This window comes from Rhinatrema bivittatum, unplaced genomic scaffold (genome assembly GCF_901001135.1).
Source record: "Rhinatrema bivittatum unplaced genomic scaffold, aRhiBiv1.1, whole genome shotgun sequence".
Classification (NCBI taxonomy): Eukaryota; Metazoa; Chordata; class Amphibia; order Gymnophiona; family Rhinatrematidae; genus Rhinatrema; species Rhinatrema bivittatum.
In genome coordinates, this window is record NW_021820693.1 from 58,847 (window position 1) to 79,786 (window position 20,940).

The 20,940-nt window shown below is 47.0% G+C and overlaps 1 protein-coding gene across 1 annotated transcript in view; it reads left to right on the forward strand.

Annotated features, from left to right (window-relative positions):
* The first annotated feature begins 248 nt into the window (after positions 1-248).
* The window catches only part of LOC115081956 (patched domain-containing protein 3-like), a 157,158-nt gene continuing 136,466 nt past the window's right edge, over positions 249-20,940 (forward strand). Inside the window, exon 1 of the mRNA XM_029586196.1 lies at positions 249-1,155. Within this exon, the coding sequence (XP_029442056.1) occupies positions 418-1,155 (738 nt within the window). The 5' untranslated portion in view covers positions 249-417. The remainder of the gene's footprint in view (positions 1,156-20,940) is intronic.

Consider the following 20,940-nt stretch of genomic DNA (forward strand, 5'->3'; position numbering starts at 1 on the left):
GGTTAGCGCCCCTGGTGACGTACCAGCGCCTCTCCCCAGAACCACACCGGGCTCGGAGGCAAGGCTGAAGCCACAAGGAAACCTGTAGCCTTTAGTTTGAAACCCCCCCTTGTTTATAATACTGTCTGTCCCTGCGTGCCCTTCCTAGGGGGCGCCAGGGAATTGATTTTTTTCTGTTTCTTTTTTCTCCTTTCCCTCTTACTTTAAGGGGGCGGGGCAGCCTTCGGCCGCCCCCGCCCCTCCCCGGGTCTTCAAAATAGGCTCCGCCTCCCGGGCCTCATCGGACAGCCCTGCTCTCGACGGGAAAACCAGAATCCTAACGCCACCCCTAACTTTTCTAATTTTTGGTTTAGTGCCTGTGTGTTTAGCGGGTGGCTGGAGCTGAGTCCATAGCGTTCAGCCTTCCTCTCTCTGCCGATGGCCGAGTGCCGCACGGATTGCCTGGAGCGGCCGCTCTCCCGCACCTACCGCCGCCTGGGAGCGCTGGTCGCCTCCTACCCCTACTGCTTCCTGCTGCTGCCGCTGCTGATCTCGGCGGTGATGGGCGTCGGCTTTTACCGTCTGCCCCAGGTGCGGGCCAACGACATCGAGGGGCAGTTCACGCCGCTGGGGGGTCCGGCCAAAACCGAGAGGGCCGTGATCGAGAGGCTCTTCCCCACCGACGACTCGGCGCGGTTCTCCGCCCAGCGGCTCTACACGCAGGGCACCTACGCCGCCCTCATCGCCGTGTCCCGCACGGAGGACATCCTGAGCCCGGCGGCCCTGCAGGAGGTGCTGGAGCTGGACAGCGCCGTGCGGCGCGTGAGCGTCTGGGGCCTGAATTTCAGCGAGTTGTGCGCCCGCACCGAGGCGTCCCACTGCGCCCCCAGCAACCCCCTGCTGGAGCTCCTGGGCAACTCGGCGTCCCGCATAGACAGCCTCAATCTCACCTACCCCGTGTACAGGGACGGGAGGCGGTCCATTTTCCTGGACCCCTATCTAGGAGGCGTCAGGCTGAGTCCCCCAGACAAAGTGCAGGAGGCCAAAGCCCTCAGATTAATTTACTATTTAAGAGAAGACGCACCGGCAGATCGGAATCAAAGTTTGCAGTGGCTGCAGAATTTCATCAGCTCCTTTCCTGATTTACTGAAGAATCTCAGCTTAACTTCTGTTCAGGTAACATCAGACTTGTATTCGTCTGCTAAGTAGAACTGGCTGGGTCCCAATATTAACTTTTTGATTTGATGTTCTATCTACCACATAAGGGCAATATTCAAAGGTATGTAGCCAGGTAGCTCACAAGTTATCAAGCTAAATGCCGAGTTTTAGAAGGCGGGTCAGCTTCTTCCTCTCTCTCTCTCTCAGCAATGCCAAGATTTAAGCATGGAAGGGGGACCGCCGTCTCTCATACCCCAAGTCAGCCTCCTCATTGCCTGTATGTCTACCATCTCAAAAATGCATACAAGTATACCATTCCCGGGATCATCAGGGGTTGCCTTGTAACCGAATCTACCGGCATTGCTGTAGGTCTAGGGCAACAGCTGAGACTGCTAGGAGCAGTATAATTGTGCCACAGCCCTGTGGCCTTTGCATTTTTGAGGCGAAAATCATGAAGGCAATGATGAGGTCAGTTTGGGAGGTTTGAGGAGAAGGATCTCTTTCCATGCTTAAATCTTAGCATCACCTGGAGCCTGCCTCCTCAGGCCTTTGACCCATCATTTTGGTTTATCTTTAGGAAGAGCTTGGGAATGAGGGTCATGGGCTTACCAGGCTCATTTTGCAATTCACTAGGGGGGGAGAGAAGAACCTTGGCTGTGGGGTCAGACTTTTTTTTTTTAATATTTATTTATTTATTTAACTTCTTTTACTATACCCATACTAATATGTAGGTGCTTAACTAACTACATTCTTTTGAATACAGTCTGTTAAGTCTAAAGTTATCTGGCTCTAGCCAGAAAGCTTTAAACCTAACCAGTGATATTCAAAAGATGGCCAGTTAGGTTTAAAGTTATTCTGCTAAAGGTAGCTGGATAATGTTATTGAGGGATATTCAATAGGACATTTATCCTTCTGAATATGTAGGTTAACAAAAGTTACCCATTATATGTTTTTTTGAGTAATGGATTCCATATTTTCAAGACATATTAGGTGGAAAATGAGGACTCTGAGTGATTTTTTTTTTTTATCCACACCTATGCATGAGCTGCACATCCAGGGGTGGATTGCAGGAAAATAACCCTGGATATTTTTTTCAAAATCAATTCACAGGGTATTTATCTGAGTCCTTCGTATGTAATGCATGTTTGAGCAGTTTCTAAAAGGTAAGCCAAGCTGACCGTTAAGAGGTACATTATGTGACCTGCAGTCCCCCTTCCATCCATGCAATAAACTGGGTCCACCACAAGCTTTGTTACATTTCTAGATTCCTGGTCTAGTGTTAAAATCTCTTGCCAACTAATCAGCTCTTGAACCAATTGCCAAGTAATGAGACAACCATACTGCCAGCCATTGCCAGACACATTCACACATGGCCTCTCAGATACAGACACCCACTTTGTCTGAGAGATAGTGTGTGTGTGTGTGTGTGTGTGTCTTTCACTTTGACACAGACACACATACCCTCACTCAGGGTGTGAGTGTGTCTTTGTGTCAGAGTGAGAGAGAGTGTTTGTGTATATGGGGGGTGCGGGGATGTCTTTCTCCCTCAGACACAAAGTATGTGTGCTAGTGTCTTTCTCTCTGACACATATACAATTCTCTTTCTCTCTCTCTCTCTCCCACACACATTCTGGCTCTTGGACTGCTGCTCTTGAGCCCCCGCTTCAGCACTGCCATATTATTATGTAAAGCTTTTGCTTGCTGGCAGCCCTTCCTGTCTGCATTATGCCCCTCCCTTCAGGGACAGATTTAAGTATTAGGATTTGTGGGTTTTGTGGACCCTTGGCCCGAGGTGAGGGTTGATGCTACCTGAAGGGAGGAGCCCCACAGGGCCTCACCATCAGGAGACGAGGTCAGCTGCAGCAGGGGACATGATTGTAGTTCAGTAGAGTGAGAACATCTTGCGTCACTGCCACGTGATCGCAGATACCTGCGCTGAGAAGTACTGTGAGGCGTCCTGAGGAGCGGGACGAAGAGGCACAGTCCAGGGAGTCATAGTACTAGGCAGGACTGAAGGTACAAGGTACCAGAAAAGGAACTTCTGAGACAGAGGTGCGCTAGGCATGACCCGGGGAGCGCAGAGACTGGATCTCTAAAGGAGTGATGCAGAGACTGTCCCGAGGGGCAGGACAGTGTAGCAACAGAGTCTCTGGTGTGATGATGTAGGGGCTGCCCCGAGGAGTGGTGAAGCGCAGAGTCAAGTCTCTGATGTAGTGACGTAGGCTGCCCCGAGTAGCAGGGAAGCATAGAGTAAGCCACTGGTGCCAAGGTGTAGAGACTGCCCCGAGGAGTGGGGAGGCATAGAGTCAAAATCCCCAGTGTGGTAAGGTAGAGAGTGCCCCAAGGAACGGGGAAGCGCAGAAATGGGATCTCTAATAGGCAGTGCTGAGGCAACCTGGAGGAGCAAGTCTGCAGGATCTCTGGTGAGGAGCACAGGGGATACCCTGAGGAGCAGGGAAGCCTAGAGACCAGGTCTCTTGAGGAAAGCGCAAGCAGGCCCCCGAGGAGCGGGTACCCGAGCTAGAGTCCAAATCCACAGGTGGAGATCCAAGGCTGGAACCATGGGTCTGGAGAGAAACAGGAACAAGCACCAGTGAGGCGAAGCAACTCGTTATCAAGTCAGTTTGCATAGGCTGATGGAGGTGCTTAAATATCCCCAGGTAACTCCTACCCACAGCGAATTCCCCCCTTCAGAATCATCCACCCAACCCTCCTAGCTAAACCCTCCACCACTCTGAGAATATCATTGGGACCACAACAACCACAAAATAATCATACGCCAACCCCTCACCTCCTCCCTCCATGAATACCTACTACAAACTGCCTCCACCATTCTGCAACTCCATCACACATAAGAAATACAACCCACCTCAATGTCCACGACGCCTCACAGCCATCCCCACAAACCCAAACATTCACATGGCAGCTCTCTCAATCCTAACACTTTTTCTGATAAACGCTCAGTCCGTCTCCAAGAAAATTCCCATTCTACATGACTTCCTAATGGACAACTGCCCAGACATCCTCTGCATCACCAAGTCCTAGCTCAAAAACTCAGACAAAGCACTAATAAACCAATTTCCTCATTGAACATACAATATCTTCTCACTGCCTAGACCAAAAAAAAAGAGGCAGCCTACTCCTCCTGGCCTTAAAAAAAATTCAAGCTCATATACCACCTCATCAACTTCTATCTCCTCTGGAAATAGGCCTCTTTAAAGCAAAAAACCTTCAAATCTCCCCGCTGAAACTCCCTGCTGAAATGCCTGGATCTCAATCTATCCTCTCTCATCACAAACTCAGACCACCCTCCGACTGAAAACCAACCACATAGAAACCAATAACACCAAAAAATACATCACATTCCCTAAACCATGCTCCAGCGAAGACCTAACAGAAGCCCTCCCCAATGTCTTAAAATCCCTAGACCTCAACGACGCAAACACTGCCATCAACTCATGGCTCAACATCAACTCCAAAGTTGCAAAATCCAAATGCCCAATCATCACTAAAGAAATCAATACTGATAACCCCCACAAAACACCATGGTACAAACCAGAACTTAAAAACACCAAGCGACTACTCAGACAAGCAGAGAAAAAATGGAGAAGACACCCAACCCCACTCCATCTGGACAAATAACAGAACGCAACTCTACATTTACAAAGCAGACACAGACAAAGCCAAATGAGAATACTACACAAAGGAAATCCACGATCACCAATTTAACCCCAGAGCCCTATTTGACTTTGTCTCCAGACTGACGCAACCAAGCCACAACCCACCTATAACAGAGAGCCCCCCTAAGGCATGTGAAGAACTTGCCCAGTTCTTCACTGATAAAATCACAAAATTAATAGCATCAACCCCCCAAGTAAGCAAGGAAATGCTAAACCCTCTGGCCACAACAGCCCCCACATGGACCAATTTCGAGCTCATCGCCTCAACTGAAGTTCAAAAAATCATACAAAAAATAAACCCAGCCACCCACCCCCTTGACCCTATCCCAGTCAAAACCCTTAAACAAGGCATCTTCCCTGAAGCCCTGAAATGTGTCGTAATCAAACCCATACTAAAAAAAAACCTCAACTGGACCCCTCTGACCCAGCAAACTAAAGACCCATTTCAAATCTGTCTTTCATAGCGAAGATCATGGAAAAACTTGTAAACCATCAACTCTCCGAACACCTGGAAACCCATAAAATACTATACCCCACTCAACATGGCTTCAGGAAGTCACTCAGCACTGAGACACTCCTACTATCCCTTGCAGACACAGCACTCAGAGGACTAGATGCCGGTCAATCCTACCTTCTGATACTACTGGACATTTCTTTTTTTTTTTTGTTTAATCTGTTTTTTATTTGGTTTGCAGATCACAATAAGATACACAGCAACATGTAAGAAATAGCTAACAGCAAGCTAACATCAGGCTTCCATCTGAACAGAAAAGAAGACAGCATAAGGAATAACAAACATGATCAGGATAGCCAACAGAAGCAGCCCCTGAAAGAGCACACTAAATGTATGAATCATAGTGTAAACCCAAAATTACAGGATAAACATAATAGCAAACGAACTTTAGTAACCTCCCATCCCCCACCCCCCTCCCCTCCCCACACTGGGTTGTGAGATGCAAAATAAACAGTAAAGTGATACTGGTAAAATGCGGACTAGAACCACCATCATTATTATTAGCATGACTCCTCTAGTACTACGAATCCGACGTGGAAATGGAATCATCTAGCCATTTTTGATATGGGCTCCAGACAGCTTGAAAGGAGGAGAGACGGTTCCGATGAACGGCAGTGAGTCTGCCCAATTGGTATAAAGAAAATAGACGATGTTGCACCGCGGCAAGCGATGGAATCTTAACCTGTTTCCAATGTAGAGCCAGTTCTGTGCGCGCAGCAATAAAGGATTGCAAAAGCAATTTCTGGTGTGTGGGAGTATGTTCTTTCATAGGCACACCCAAGAGAACATGCCAGGGCTGCACCACACAGGTGACATGAAGTAACTTAGATAACCACTGGATCACCTCCTGCCAGTAGCTCTGAATGGTGGGACAAGACCACCACAGATGTAGGTATGTACCCTGGGCCCCACAGTGTCGCCAGCAGCAATCAGGAATATGGGGGTAGAACCTATGTAATGCGATAGGGGTGTAATGCCACCTATAAAGCATTTTATATTAATTCTCTTGTAAACCCGCAGAAATGGAACATTTGCCAGCAACAGAATAAATGGAGTCCCAGTCATGCTCATCTAGGGAACCCGGGAAATCTAGATCCCATAGTACTTTATATTTATGAGTTACCAGCGATTTATTGTTGAACATAGCATACATTTTGGATATGATCTCCTTCATAAACGAAGCGTGTTAACATAGTGTCGCGAATAGAGTGTTTGTGGTCCGCAAGGTGCCACGCCGCATTCCGGCATGTATGAAGGAGGCTACCCTGGCGTATAATAAAAAATCCAAAGTGATACCTGGGTGTAAATCATTAAGTTGTATTCTAGATAGCAGCGTACCCTGCTGTATCACATGACCCATACATAGGACCCCTGACCTTTGCCAATCTTTAAGACCCAGAGGTCGTTCAGTTCATGGCACTACAGTGTTTGTGAATAAGTGGGTTAATAAAGAATACATTTCAGGGCCCACTAAATCCTTTTGCCAACGATGCCATATGCGCATCGTGGTTCGCAGGGCGAAGGGATAATAACCAAACTCACCCCACGTGGCCCTGGGCTGCCAAGGGAGTGCCTGAAGAGGAAAGGTCCCCACCAACCCTTGTTCAAACCTCACCCACTGGGGGATATCCCGGGATCCATGAAGAGCCACCAGAGCCCTCAGCTGAGCTGCATAATAGTACCACAATAAATTAGGCAAATGTAGACCTCCCCTATTCTTAGGCATATAAAGAATAGACCTCGCCACCCTAGGCGGGCGTCTCCTCCAAATGAATCCACACAGTAATTGCTGCCATTGTTTAAGCAAGAGAGCGGGGAGACAAATGGGAATAGTGGTAAAAAAAATATAAGAATCGTGGTAAAACGTTCATTTTGATAATAGCCAGGCGACCCACCCACGAAAATACCTGGCGATCCCAACGTCTCAAATTCTCCTTTATGTTAGTCACCAAAGGGCAATAATTTAGGGTATACAGTTGGCTAACATGGGATCCAATTTTATTTATTTATTTATTTATTTAGCATTTTTATATACCGACATTCTCGATACAAATATCAAATCAATTTTAACCCCTAGATATTTCAGAAAGGAGGGAGCCCATAAAAAGGGAAATCTGGGCTTGAGGGCTAGTGCTACAGCAGCCGGCAGAGTCAAGTTAAGTATCTCCGACTTATCATAATTGATACGCATACCTGAAACGGCCGAAAAGCTGTGCAATTCAGCCATTACCCCTTGTAAAGAGGCTTCAGGATTAGATAACGTCAATATAACGTCGTCTGCGAAGAGAGAAATTTTTGAGTGGACCTCGCCGCCCCAGATCCCTTGAATAGTCCCCGCCTCACGAACCCTAGTGGCAAATGGTTCCAAGAACAGTGCGAAAAGCAGTGGAGAAAGAGGGCATCCCTGACGCGTTCCTCTCTGTATGTCGAAGAGGGGACCATATCCGCCATTAACCTTTACCCGAGCCATGGGGCGCTCATATAGTTTCCGTATCCACCCCGTAAAAGCATCCCCAAAACCCATTTTTACCCAGGACTTTGAACAAAAAATCCCAGTGGACAAGGTCGAATGCTTTATCTGCGTCAAGAGCTAAAAGTACAGCTGGGATTCCTTGTTGGTGAACCAAATCAACTATGTTAACAATCCGTCGCACATTATCGGCTGCTAATCGCCCGGGGACAAAACCCACCTGGTCATTATGAATCAGTTCGGGTAGAACCCCATTAAGTCGGGCCGCCAGTACCCTGGCCAAGATTTTCAAATCAATGTTGATTAATGAAATAGGGCGATAGGAGCTACATTTAACGGGATCCCTTCCCGGTTTAGCTAAAACAGAAATCCCAGCGGTGTTGGAGTCACTCGTAAGGGTTCGTCCTGTAAGGAGGGAATTAAAAGCTTTGGTGAGTGGGCCGGCTATTTGGGAGGCAAACTTGCGATAATAAGCTCCCGTGAAGCCATCCAATCCAGGCGCCTTACCAGGCTTGAGTTGCTTAATGGCCGCCAACACTTCGTCGACCTCTATGGATTTATCTAATAGAGATTGCCATCGCTCACTAAGTACAGGCAATTGAACCGAGCTTAAGTACTGCTCTATTTCCGCCTCCTGTATATGGGAAGCCTGGGTGTACAGGGTGGCGTAAAAATCAGTAAAGGCCTTTCTAATGTCCTCCGACACAGTGATCACCTCACCTTGGGTATTCTGGATCTTGGAGATGAGCGTTCTAGTTTGGGCCGCTTTTAACTGTCTGGCCAAATACTTTCTGACCTTATTCCCACCTTCATAGAATTGTTGCTTAAGAAGCATTAAGTGGTGGCTAATAGCCGTATCCTCCATGGCTCGCAATTTGTCTTTAAGGAGCAATATGCGCTGATAAATAGCTCCAGATTGTGTACGGCTATGAACCTGGGTCAAATTAGTCAGCTCCGCTAGCCAAGCGCGACGCTGGCTCTCCCTTTCCCGATTACAGAAAGCAGCCCGCGCTATACACTCTCCCCTGATCACCGTCTTGGAGCACTCCCAGACTACCATTGGGGACATACCTTCAGTTTGATTAGTGAGGAAGTAATCTTTCATCGTTTTTCCCAGCTGCTCTATAAAGGGTGCGTCCTTAAGCAGACAGTCATTAAGACGCCATGGGCGAAACCCCCTATTCAAGTCCCTAAAGTGACACATCATCCAAATAGGAGCGTGGTCAGACCAGGTAATATTATCAATATCGGTTCGGGTAACTGAGTTCAATAAGGACCTAGACATAAAAAAGCAATCTATTCTTGTATATGTGCCATGAACATGGGAATAAAATGTATAGGCCCTAGATTTCGGGTATCTAGCCCTCCAAACGTCCGCCAGACTCCAGTCCTCCAAAATTGCATTCCACAGGTTTCTAGTTTGGGGATCCGCAACTTTCCCAGAGCTGGAGTCGAGCGAAGGGACCTGCACAAAATTAAAGTCTCCCCCAAGAATAAGTTCCCCTTCTACATGCTGCGTCAACATGCCCCTTAACTCCCGAATAAAATGCGTTTTGTTAGCAGTAGGGAAATACACATTAACCAGAGTAAAGACCTGTTTGCCCACTCAGATCCTAACCAGCACATAGCGCCCCAGGGGATCACAAACATGAAACAACTCCTCATGAGCGAAAGTGGAGGCAAAGAGTATACCCACCCCGGCATATTTTGAGGTTTTGGTACTGGCTGCCCAGTGGGCCGTGGGATACTGCGAAAGTGCAATAACCGTTGGTGATGTTTCCGAACCTGCGTTTCCTGTATGAAAACAATGCCCGCCCCCTGTCTGGATAACTCCCTTTGTAATAGGGTGCGCTTGCGCGGAGTATTGATCCCCTTCACATTAAGAGAGAAAATCTTGGTCGCCATGACTAACTATCATAGTCCCACACCACCTCCCCCCCGCACCAAGAACCAAGGAGCGGCACCGCTGGCTACCAACCCGCTGCTGTAATCCTCGATCCCAGGCCAACACCCGCATCCTCCAATACATATAACAATACCCGCCTCAACCAGTATCCTACAACTACCAGTGTAACCCCTTTTGAATTCTATAGTATCCCACTCCCTCATGGAGGGATACTCCACCTCTGGAGGTCTGTTGTAGTGCGCACGGTAACGGCCCCCCCCCCCCTACAACTTCCCCTCCCCCCCGCTATAGCGAACCATGAACATTTGTAAAGCAGTAACACATTAGAGAACCTATATGCAACAAAACTCAGCAGAAAAACAGTTCACGTTCCATAAGCGTGAGAATAACCGGACCCCTGGTACCGCACAGGAGTCTATTCCAACCAGATAGCACGGCTAAATAAGTGATAGCCGCACTGCCGCTGTTTTAAAGAATCAGTACATCCTGTTGAACCGAGTGAAGTAAAAAAGTAATTCCTTGTCCGAAGCGGCGGTGCTGCGTACTCCAGGCTGTCTACGCAGACGCTTTCCTCCTTTCTCCGCTCGTTGCCATCTGGGTGCCTCATCTCTTCTTATCGAGGGCTTCTGTGCTGTTGGCAGTTGAAAGCGAACTGGCAGCTGGGCTTTGGAAAAAACTCCCGGTGCCTCGTCCAAAGATGTAATCTTATACCCCACACCCTGGACCTGAAAGGAGAGCCCAAAAGGGTAGGTCCATCGATAGCGAATGTTCTGCTCATGCAGCTGCGCCGTGACGTCCCACAGTTCGAATCTTTTCTTCAGGGTGACTGGCGACAGATCCTGATAAATGGAAATTTGATGGTTTTGCCATTTAAGTTCTTTGAGGTTCCGGGCAATATTGTATAGCTTATCCTTAAGAGGGAAGCTAGTAAAGCACAGCACAATATCCCTGGGCCTCTGATCAGACCTGGGCCCCAATGCTCTGTGTGCCCTCTCAAATTGTATATCAGTGCCATTGGTGGTATCCCGCGCCTCCCCCCTCTGGCGCTTGCTGGAGAATAAAGGTGCAAATTTTTGCCGCCGTCTCCGCTGCCTCCGCATACTCCGGGAGTTCTGGCAAGCCCCGAATGCGCAAGTTGTTACGCCGGCTTCAATTTTCAAGATCCTCTACCTTATTTTGCAGAGTAAACAAATCTGAGGAGCAAATGGCTTGCTGAGAGATAAGGGAGTTGATAGATTCCCCGTGGCCGTCCAGCCTGTTTTCTGCTTCATACACCCTGTTCCCCAAGGCAGCCAGATCATTCTTCAGGTCGGCCATAGACGTCATTAAGGCATCGCTGTGCTGTTTTAAGTCGGCCCGGATCTCCAAAAACCAGTTTCTGGCCTCTAATTGAGTGAGTATCTCGGATGGGGCAACAGGGGTACTCGCCGGACCTGCGTCTGCAAGCTGCTCCGTCGCCTCCCCCGAATCGCGCGGCTCGCGGCCTCGCCACCATCTTGCCCTGCATCGCCCGACAGCTTCTCATATGAAAACTGCTTTAAGTCTGTGGTTTTGCGTTTGTGGGCCATCGCGCCTGAAATCCTGGGGTGTCACACTCACTTTTATGAAGAAAATCGCCGGGTTTGGGAGCCGAAATCAACAGAATAATAGGTCTCCGGGCGGGAGGGAGCACGGAGCGGAGTCGTCACACGTCCACACTCATGCGCGGCGAACAGCGCCCCTCATACTACTGGACATTTCTGCCACCTTCGATACCATCAACCACGACATCTTACTAGCCCGGATAAGGGAGATTTGATTAGGTGACACCACCATAAAATGGTTCGGCTCATACCTATCAAACAGAACTTACAAAGTAAGACTAAATACCAGTGAATCAAGACAATCCCTCCTCTCACATGGCGTACCACAAGGATCATCACTCTCCTCCATTCTGTTCAATATATACATGCTCCCCCTCTGCAAACTCTTCTCCTACTACGCCTATGTAGATAACGTCCAAATCCTACTCCCCATGAAAGAAAACATCCAAAACACCCTACTACAATGGGAGTCTTATTCTTCCCAAATAAAAAACCTCCTTACTCAGATATCGCTCACACTCAACCACACGAAAACCGAAATACTACACATAACAAACAAACCCTCCACAAAGAATATCCAAGACCTCTCGATCACACAACCAAACAGTCAATTCACATCCGCAGTAAAAGACCTAAGAATCACACTAGACTCCGAAAACCTAAAAAGACACATCAATGCAACAATAAAAGAGGGCTACATCAAACTACAAGTCCTCAGAAAACTCAAACCCCTCCTCTTCAACCATGACTATTGGACAGTACTGCAATCGCTCTTATTCTCCAAGCTGGACAAATAACAGAACGCTACTCTACATTTACAAAACACACTCCCTCCTCCTCGGGCTCCCTGCATCCTCCCTTAAACCTCTTCAACTACTGCAAAATGCAGCAGCCAGATCTCTCACAAACAACAAACAATCCACCCACATCACACCCATTCTTAAAGACCTCCACTGGCTACCCATAAGCCACAAAATACAATACAAAGCCCTAACCCTTATGCATGAGACCATCAACAATAAAAAGATCGAATGGCTAAAACGCCTCCACCCGTACAACTCTCAAAGAGACCTCCGATCCAAGAACACTGGTCTGCTAACAGTTCCCACCACCAAACTGGCCCACTGTGCCACAACCAGAGAACGTACCATTTCAATAGCTGGCCCTTCACTATGGAACAAACTACCCACACAACTCAGATTGGAACCTTCAACCCAGTCTTTCAAAAAGATCCTAAAAACTTGGCTATTCCAGAAAGCCTTCCAACCTACGAGTTAATGGCTCCAACTTATCACCTTGTACCCTTCCCACTCCTTCCCTTTCTCCTGACTAACACTTTCCCCCTACAACCACCCACCCACAGCACACCCGTGCTAAGCACCCAACCAGCTCCTCCTTTCCCTAGTCACCCACACAATTTCAATTACCAAGTCATTATCCAAGTGTTTCAACTTCACCAAGCCAACCCTTCAAACGCTCCATATATTTCAAACGAAACTTCCAATTTGTTAATTGTTTCACTGTTACAATGTATATCAAACATAAATTCCAATCTGTTAATTAAGGTTCTCAGTTACAATATATTAATTAAGGTTCTCTGTTACAATGTAATAATAATGAGACACAGTTGTCTTATTCCATGAGTTAATCTGTAAAACGATGTGATATGCCATATCGAATGTTGGTATATAAATAATGATGATGTCATCAGTCGGTGACTGCCCTGGGATTCCCGCCATTGGCCCTTTAAATAGAGTCCAGATGGTGTGCATGTGTGCCTAGGAAGGCCTGGAGTTGGAGCATGGGCCAGTGGTGTCCCAGCTGCCATGTGAAGCAAGGAGGGCCAGGAACAGCACGGTGACAATGGCTGGCCAGAGCCACGAGTTCCCCTGGAGAGGAGGGCCAGGCATGTCAGGATGTAAGTTGGGTTGGCCATGGGTGGCCACGGCCGACGGTCATAATATTAAGATTTTGCCATCTCTAGGCATTTTTGGTGCTTTCTCACACACACGCACACACCCACCTCCTGTAAGGGTCTGCTGGTCCTTCAGTGGTGTGGCACTTGTACATGCCCCCCATTTTCCCACCTTCTGTAGCCACCATCTCCACTCTATTCTTCCAGACAGTGCAACACTCAAAGCTGGGTTGTGTAGGTAAGCAATATTAGCTTACATAGACAGCCTACCTTTGAGTCCTTCTAACTTGCTCTGGGGCAGCAGTATATATGTTGGAAGCTGGATTTTCAAAGCCTGCATAGAATTGCCTAGTTGAAATGTTTTTTTAAAAAACTAAGCTTTCATTTGCCTGCTTGAGCAAGAGCTGAGGTGGCAGGAAGATCTTATCCAATCAATTCAGGGCAGCATTCCTCAGCACGCTTTCAGCAGTTTTGCAGAGCAATGTTTCTGGGGTAGCAGCCCGGCCCGGTACAAGAGTATTCAGCACCCTAGACAAATCTTCAGTCATGCACCCGTCTACCCCAACATAATTATTGGTGGCAGCTCTAGCACAGCGCTCCCTCCTATCTGCAATAGCGGGTCCAGCACAGCGCTCCCTCCTATCTGCAATAGCGGCTCCAGCACAGCATTCCCTTCTTTGGCAATATGTGCTCCAGCATAGCACAGCAACTCTGAACCTCGCACTGCTGGATTTTAATCCCCCCCCCCCCCCCCCCCCACCAAATTTTGACACTCTAGGCAACTGCCTAGTTTACCTAATGTGACCCTGGTAGCAGCAGCTGATTTTTGGGGGCAGACTAAGGCAGCTACAGGGGTGACTTGATTATTAGGAATGTAGATAGCAGGGTGGCTGGTGGGCGTGAGGACCTCCTGGTAACTTGCCTGCCTGGTGCGAAGGTGGCAGACCTCACGCGTCACCTAGATAGGATTATAGACAGTGCTGGAGAGGAGCCAGCTGTTGTGGTACATGTGGGCACCAACGACATAGGAAAATGTGGGAGGGAGGTTCTAGAAGCCAAATTTAGGATTTTAGGTAGGAAGCTGAAATCCAGAACCTCAGGGTGGCATTCTCTGAAATGCTTCCTGTTCCACGCGCAGGTCACCAGAGGCAGGCAGAGCTCCAGAGTTTCAATGTGTGGATGAGACGATGGTGCAGGGAAGAGGGATTCAGCTTTGTAAGGAACTGGGGAAACTTTTGGGAAAGGGGGGAGTCTTTTCTGAAGGGATGGGCTCCACTTTAACCAGAGTGGAACCAAGCTGCTGGCACTAATTTTCAGAAAGGAGATAGAGCACCTTTTAAACTAGAACAAGGGAGAAAGCTGGCAGTCACTCAGCAGCGCATGGCTCGGAGAGAGGTATCTGCAAAGGATACTAATGAAGCAGGAGAGTTAGGGCATCCCAACAGAGTGCTTCCATTAAAAGCAAACATAATCCATGTGCCTATATGTAAAAAATCACCTGAGCTAATGATTTCCGAATTATCCCTAACAACTGAAAAGCAGGTTGTTAATACAAACAAAAAACACACTTTGAAATGTCTGTATGCCAATGCCAGAAGTAAGATGGGAGAGTTAGTGTGTATAGCAGCAAATGATGAGATTGACATAATTGGCATCACAGAGACTTGGTGGAAGGAGGATAACCAATGGGACAGTGCTATATCAGGGTACAAATGATATCACAATGATAGGGAGGATCAACTTGGTGGGGGTGTGGCACTTTATGTCTGGGAGGGTATAGAGTCCAACATACAAGAGACTAAATGCTCAGTAGAATCTATATGGGTAGAAATCCCATGTGTGTTGGGTAAGAGTATAGTGAGAGGAGTATACTACTGTCCACCTGGACAAAATGGGCAGACAGATGATGATGAAATACTAAGAGAAATCAGGGAAGCTAACCAATTTGAAGTGCAAAAATAATGGGAGATTTCAATTACCCCAATATTGACTGGGTAAATGTAACATCAGGACTTGCTAGAGACATAAAGCTCCTGGATGTAATAAATGACTGCTTCATGGAGCAATTGGTTCTTAGTGGAACACAGAATTTGGTGAGAGAGGTAATGGTGGTGGGGCCACTTGGCAACAGTGATCATAACATGATCAAATTTAAACTAATAACTGGAAGGGGGGCAATAAGTAAAGCTGCAGCTCTAGCACTAAACTTTCAAAAGGGAAACTGTTGTGAATAAGCTATTTTAGTGGACCCTTAGGCCGGCCTGCAGGAGACTGGGGAGAGATGGACTATAGTCTCTACTTGAGGACAGGCCGGGAGGCAGGTACCAGGCAGGAGATGGATGTTGAGCTTCACCCTGGAAGCCAGTACTCCCCTGGGAGGAGCCCGTAGGAGCCCAGCTGCTGGGACTTAGGAGATCACGGAGACTGGGACTGAAGCAGGCGGGCAGAGATCCGGACTAAGCAGGAACTAGAACTGGTGAGTGCTGGAAACAGACCGGAACTGAAGCAGATGGGTTACTGGGTCCATGCTGGCACTGGAACTAGGCAGGAACTGAAACCAGGCTGGAACTGAAGCAGGACAGGTTAACCAAGCAGGAACTAAAGCAGGACTGGTTACTGGATCCAAACTGGAACTGAAGCAGGACAGGTTAACCAAGCAGGAACTGAAGCAGGACTGGTTACTGGATCCAAGCTGGAACTGAAGCAGGACAGGTTAACCAAGCAGGACTGGTTACTGGATCCAAACTGGAACTGAAGCAGGACAGGTTAACCAAGCAGGAAATGAAGCAGGACTGGTTACTGGAACCAAGCAGGAGCTGCAACAAGACTTGAATACTGAAGCGTAGCAAGTCTCAGGCAGGAATGGAGCTGCTAACGCAATAGCACACTCCGGGGCACGGAGCAACTGGGAACCACAAGGAACCTCATTGCAAGGCGAAGTTCTAGGCTCCGCGGCGGCCTTACATAGGCCGCAGCGTCTGACGTCAGGGGTAAGGCGGAGCCTTCAGTGGTGGGAAAAGGCCTTCATAAGCGTGGCTCCTGCGCGCGCTTGCGCCTAAGGAGAAGGCGTCCAGGAAGGGCTTCTCGGCGGCGTTCCCCCTGCCGGAAGGCCGTGAAACAGGATGCAGACTCTCGGAGACGGAACGGGACCAAGGAGGTGAGGGCCGGGTCGTGACAGTCACAACCGGGACTGTAACAGAAACTTTGATAAAATGAGGAAAATAGAAAAAAACTAAAAGGTGCAGCTGCAAAGGTTAAAAGTGTTCAACAGGCATGGACATTGTTTAAAAATACAATCCTAGAGGCGCAGTCCATATGTATTCCACACATTAAGGAAGGCAAAACAATTACTGTCATGGTTAAAAAGTGAGGTGAAAAAGGTAATTTTAGCCAAAAAAAAATCCTTCAAAAATTGGAAGAAGGATCCATCTGAAGAAAATAGGATAAAACATAAGGATTGTCAAGTTAAGTGTAAAACATTGATAAGAAGGGCGAAGAGAGAATTTGAAATGAAATTGGCCATAGAGGCAAAAACTCATAATTAAAACTTTAAATATATCCGAAGCAAGAAACCTGTGAAGGAGTCGGTTGGACCATTAGATGACCAAGGGGTTAAAGGGGCTCTTAGGGAAGATAAGGCCATTGCAGAAAAACTAAATGAATTCTTTGCTTCTGAGTTTACTAATGAGGATGTTGGGGAGATACCAGTTCCTGAGATGGTTTTCAGGGGTGATGAGTCAGATGAACTGAACGAAATCACTGTGAACCTGGAAGATGTAGTAGGCCAGATTGACAAACTAAAGAGTAGCAAGTCACCTGGACTGGATGGTTTGCATCCTAGGGTACTGAAGGAACTCAAAAATGAAATTTCTGATCTATTAGTTAAAATGTGTAACCTAGCATTAACATCATCCATTGTACCTGCAGACTGGAGGGTGGCTAATGTAAACCCAATATTTAAAAAAGGCTCCAGGGGTGATCCGAGTAACACTAGACCAGTGAGCCTGACTTCAGTGCCAGGAAAAATAGTGGAAACTATTCTCAAGATCAAAATCGTAGAGCATATAGAAAAGCATTGTTTAATGGAACACAGTCAACATGGATTTACCCAAGGGAAGTCTTGCCTAACAAATCTGCTTGCTTTATTTATTTATTTATTTGTTTGTTTGTTTGTTTATTTATTTATTTATTTATTTATTTAACGCTTTTCTATACCGACATTCATGGCTGGATGACCATATCAGATCGGTTTACATCGAACAGGGGAACAGTAACAAAACACAGTAAAAAATAGTAAAACCCGGAAGAATAAAGTTACATTTAACAAGGTTGGTAAACTTGGAGGTAAATACTGTTGGAAGGAAAAGGCATAGGAACGCAGTAAACCAGAAGAGCAAACAATATGATAAAGGGTCTTATTAAGTACTGGAGGAGGTACAGTGATTCATAGTTCAAGATTCATAGTTTCTCATAGGAGAGCTGTTCATAGGGGAAGGGGTTAATAAACATGTGGCTAAAGGTGAACCAGTAGATGTAGTGTATTTGGATTTTCAGAAGGCATTTGACAAAGTCCCTCATGAGAGGCTTCTAAGAAAACTAAAAAGTCATGGGATAGGAGGCGATGTCCTTTCGTGGATTACAAACTGGTTAAAAGACAGGAAACAAAGAGTAGGATTAAATGGTCAATTTTCTCAGTGGAAAAGGGTAAACAGTGGAGTGCCTCAGGGATCTGTACTTGGACCCGGTGCTTTTCAATATATATATATATATATATATATATAAATGATCTGAAAAGGAATATGATGAGTGAGATTATAAAATTTGCAGATGATACAAAAGTATTCAGAGTAGTCAGTTAATTTAACCCCCACCCGGACGGTCTCGGCCCCGATCGCGCGACTGCTCCGGCTCTGGCAGAACCTACAAAAAATAAAAAGAGAAAAAGAAACCGCGCCGAGGCCCGCCCACCACCCAGCGGACAACAATGACTTTACTGTATCGCATCGCATAACCTATTCTATCTAATTGCCTACCCGCACTGTACTATTGCATTTCTCTGTTCACTGGTATTCATCTGACCAACTGCTTTCATCCGTTCACTTACATCCTTCTGTTCAACTGCATTTATCTGTTCAACTGCATTTATCTGTTCAACTGCATTCAGCTGTTTCAACAGCACTACTCTGCTCAACCGCATCTCTCTGATCACTTGCAGTCATCTATTTTCAATTGCATTAACCTGTTCAATTGCTTTACTGTGCCCGTATCGTACAACCTGCCTCTCTCCCCAATACACATCTACTAGCCCCCCTCCCAATAATGCCTCCACACACTTACCTCTGCCCCCCCAATTACCTTTTCAGATACCCCTCAAAGCTATCCCTCCCCCCCTACAGCCAACACAACACCCAAAAAAGGCGCCTGACCCCCATCCCCATATCTCCTAACTCTCAAGCCCTCACCCTCTCCCTCATTTCTCTCCTACTCATTAACGCCCAATCCCTGAAGCAAAAAACTCACCTTCTCCATGATATTTTAACTGACTCCAAACCAGAAATTTTTGCAATAACTGAAACATGGTTTAAACCCTGTGACACACCCCTCATTAACCAACTGCCTACTGAAACCTATGACATTTTCTCTATTCCCCGCAAAAAGAAAAGAGGAGGGGGCCTTCTCCTCATAGCTAAAAGAGAATTCAAACTCACCTCACAACCCTGCAACATTCCCAATCAATACAAAGTAGGCTTTTTCAAATCGCAATCTCTACAAATCTGCCTTATCTATACCCCTCCTGGTCTACTAGAAAAAGACCCCTCCCCCCTCATCGAATTCCTCACCGCCTCTCTCTCCCCCGACATCCCCACGATTATCCTTGGTGATTTTAATCTCCATGTCGATTCCACTCCACAATTCCCACCATGCGAAGCCTTCATCTCATCCTTAGACGCAATGGGCCTCACCCAACTTATTCAATCCCCAACCCACAAAGCCGGTCATACCCTCGACCTTATTTTCACTAACTCACTCATCAACGTCATCCACCCCCCTACATGCCTCCCTGTCCCCTGGTCTGACCACTCCATTATCAATACAACCCTTTCTCTACAAACCCCATCCATCTCCTCTCCCTCTCAGCCTAAATCCTTCCAACTTCGTAAAACCTGCCCCCTAGACACCCTTGCAACGGCTTGCTCCAACATCCCTAATCACATAGACCTGGAGACAGCAGACAGCGCCATATCCTCCTGGACAGAAACTACCCAAAAAATCGCTAACAACCTATGCCCAATCATTCAAAAAACAATCACACAAACCAAATCATCCAAAAAACCCTGGTACACCCATACGCTCAAATCCCAAAAAATCCAGCTTAGAGCAGCTGAAAGACACTGGCGCAAACACCCCTCTCCTGCCACAAAAACCATCTATTACCAACTCATGCACACATATAGAAATTCCATTCAAACAACCAAAAAAGAATACTATGCTAAGAAAATTCACCACCTCCAATTCAACCCAAATGCACTATTTACCCTAGTCTCAAATCTCACCAAACCTAACACGTCTACACCCCAAGTCCCCTCCACACAGACCCGATGCAATGAAATTGCCCTCTTCTTTAAGAACAAAATATCCAACATCACTGCCAAGTTCACCCCTAATACCAAGAACCCCAACACCAACAGCATAACCCCTCCCACCCCACATACATCCACCATCCTCGCTTCATTTGAACCCTCCTCAACTCTAGAAATAGAGAACATCTTAAAAAAGATGAGACCTTCCTCCCACCCCTCGGAAACCATCCCAACTAAACTTCTTCTCGCTATTCCTAAAACAATAGCCACCACACTCTCCAAAATCGTGAACTGCTCCCTGGAGCACGGCCTGGTCCCTAACTCCCTGAAACAAGCTGTGGTCAAACCCATCCTAAAAAAACCCTCCCTTGATCCCTCCAATCTATCTAACCTCCGTCCTATCTCCAACCTCCCTTTCCTCTCCAAAGTCATTGAAAAACTAGTAAACTCCCGTCTCTGTGACTACCTAGAAGAATCCAACATACTCCTACCCACACAATACGGTTTCCGTAAACACCTCAGTACGGAATCCTTACTCCTTTCCCTTACAGACACAATCATCAAAGGAATGGATGCCGGTAACTCCTACCTCATTGCCATGCTAGATATTTCCGCCGCATTCGACACCGTAAATCACAACATCCTCATCAACACTCTCATCAGTATAGGAATTTCAGGTACTGCTCTTTCTTGGATAAAGTCCTTCCTCCAAAACCGTACCTACACAGTCCTCACCGACAATTTTACATCCCTCCCTGTTAATCTCGACTGTGGCGTTCCCCAAGGATCCTCCCTCTCTTCCACCTTATTTAACATTTACATGCTCCCCCTCACAAACCTCCTCTCCAACCTTGGGATCACACACTTCATCTATGCCGATGATGTGCAAATCCTCATCCCTTTCAAAAACTCTGTTCTCACTGCACTCCAAAACTGGAATACCATTCTCGCCTCCATAAACCAGCTCCTCACTGACATGCACCTAGCCCTCAATCCGCAAAAAACTGAACTCCTCCTCGTCTCCTCTAGACATGCAGCCACACCCACTCTCTCCACTCTCCATTCCCCCAACTTTCTCTCCGACACAAGAAACCTGGGTGTTATACTTGATAACCAACTAACCTTCAAACCACACATCAAATCTATCCTTAGCA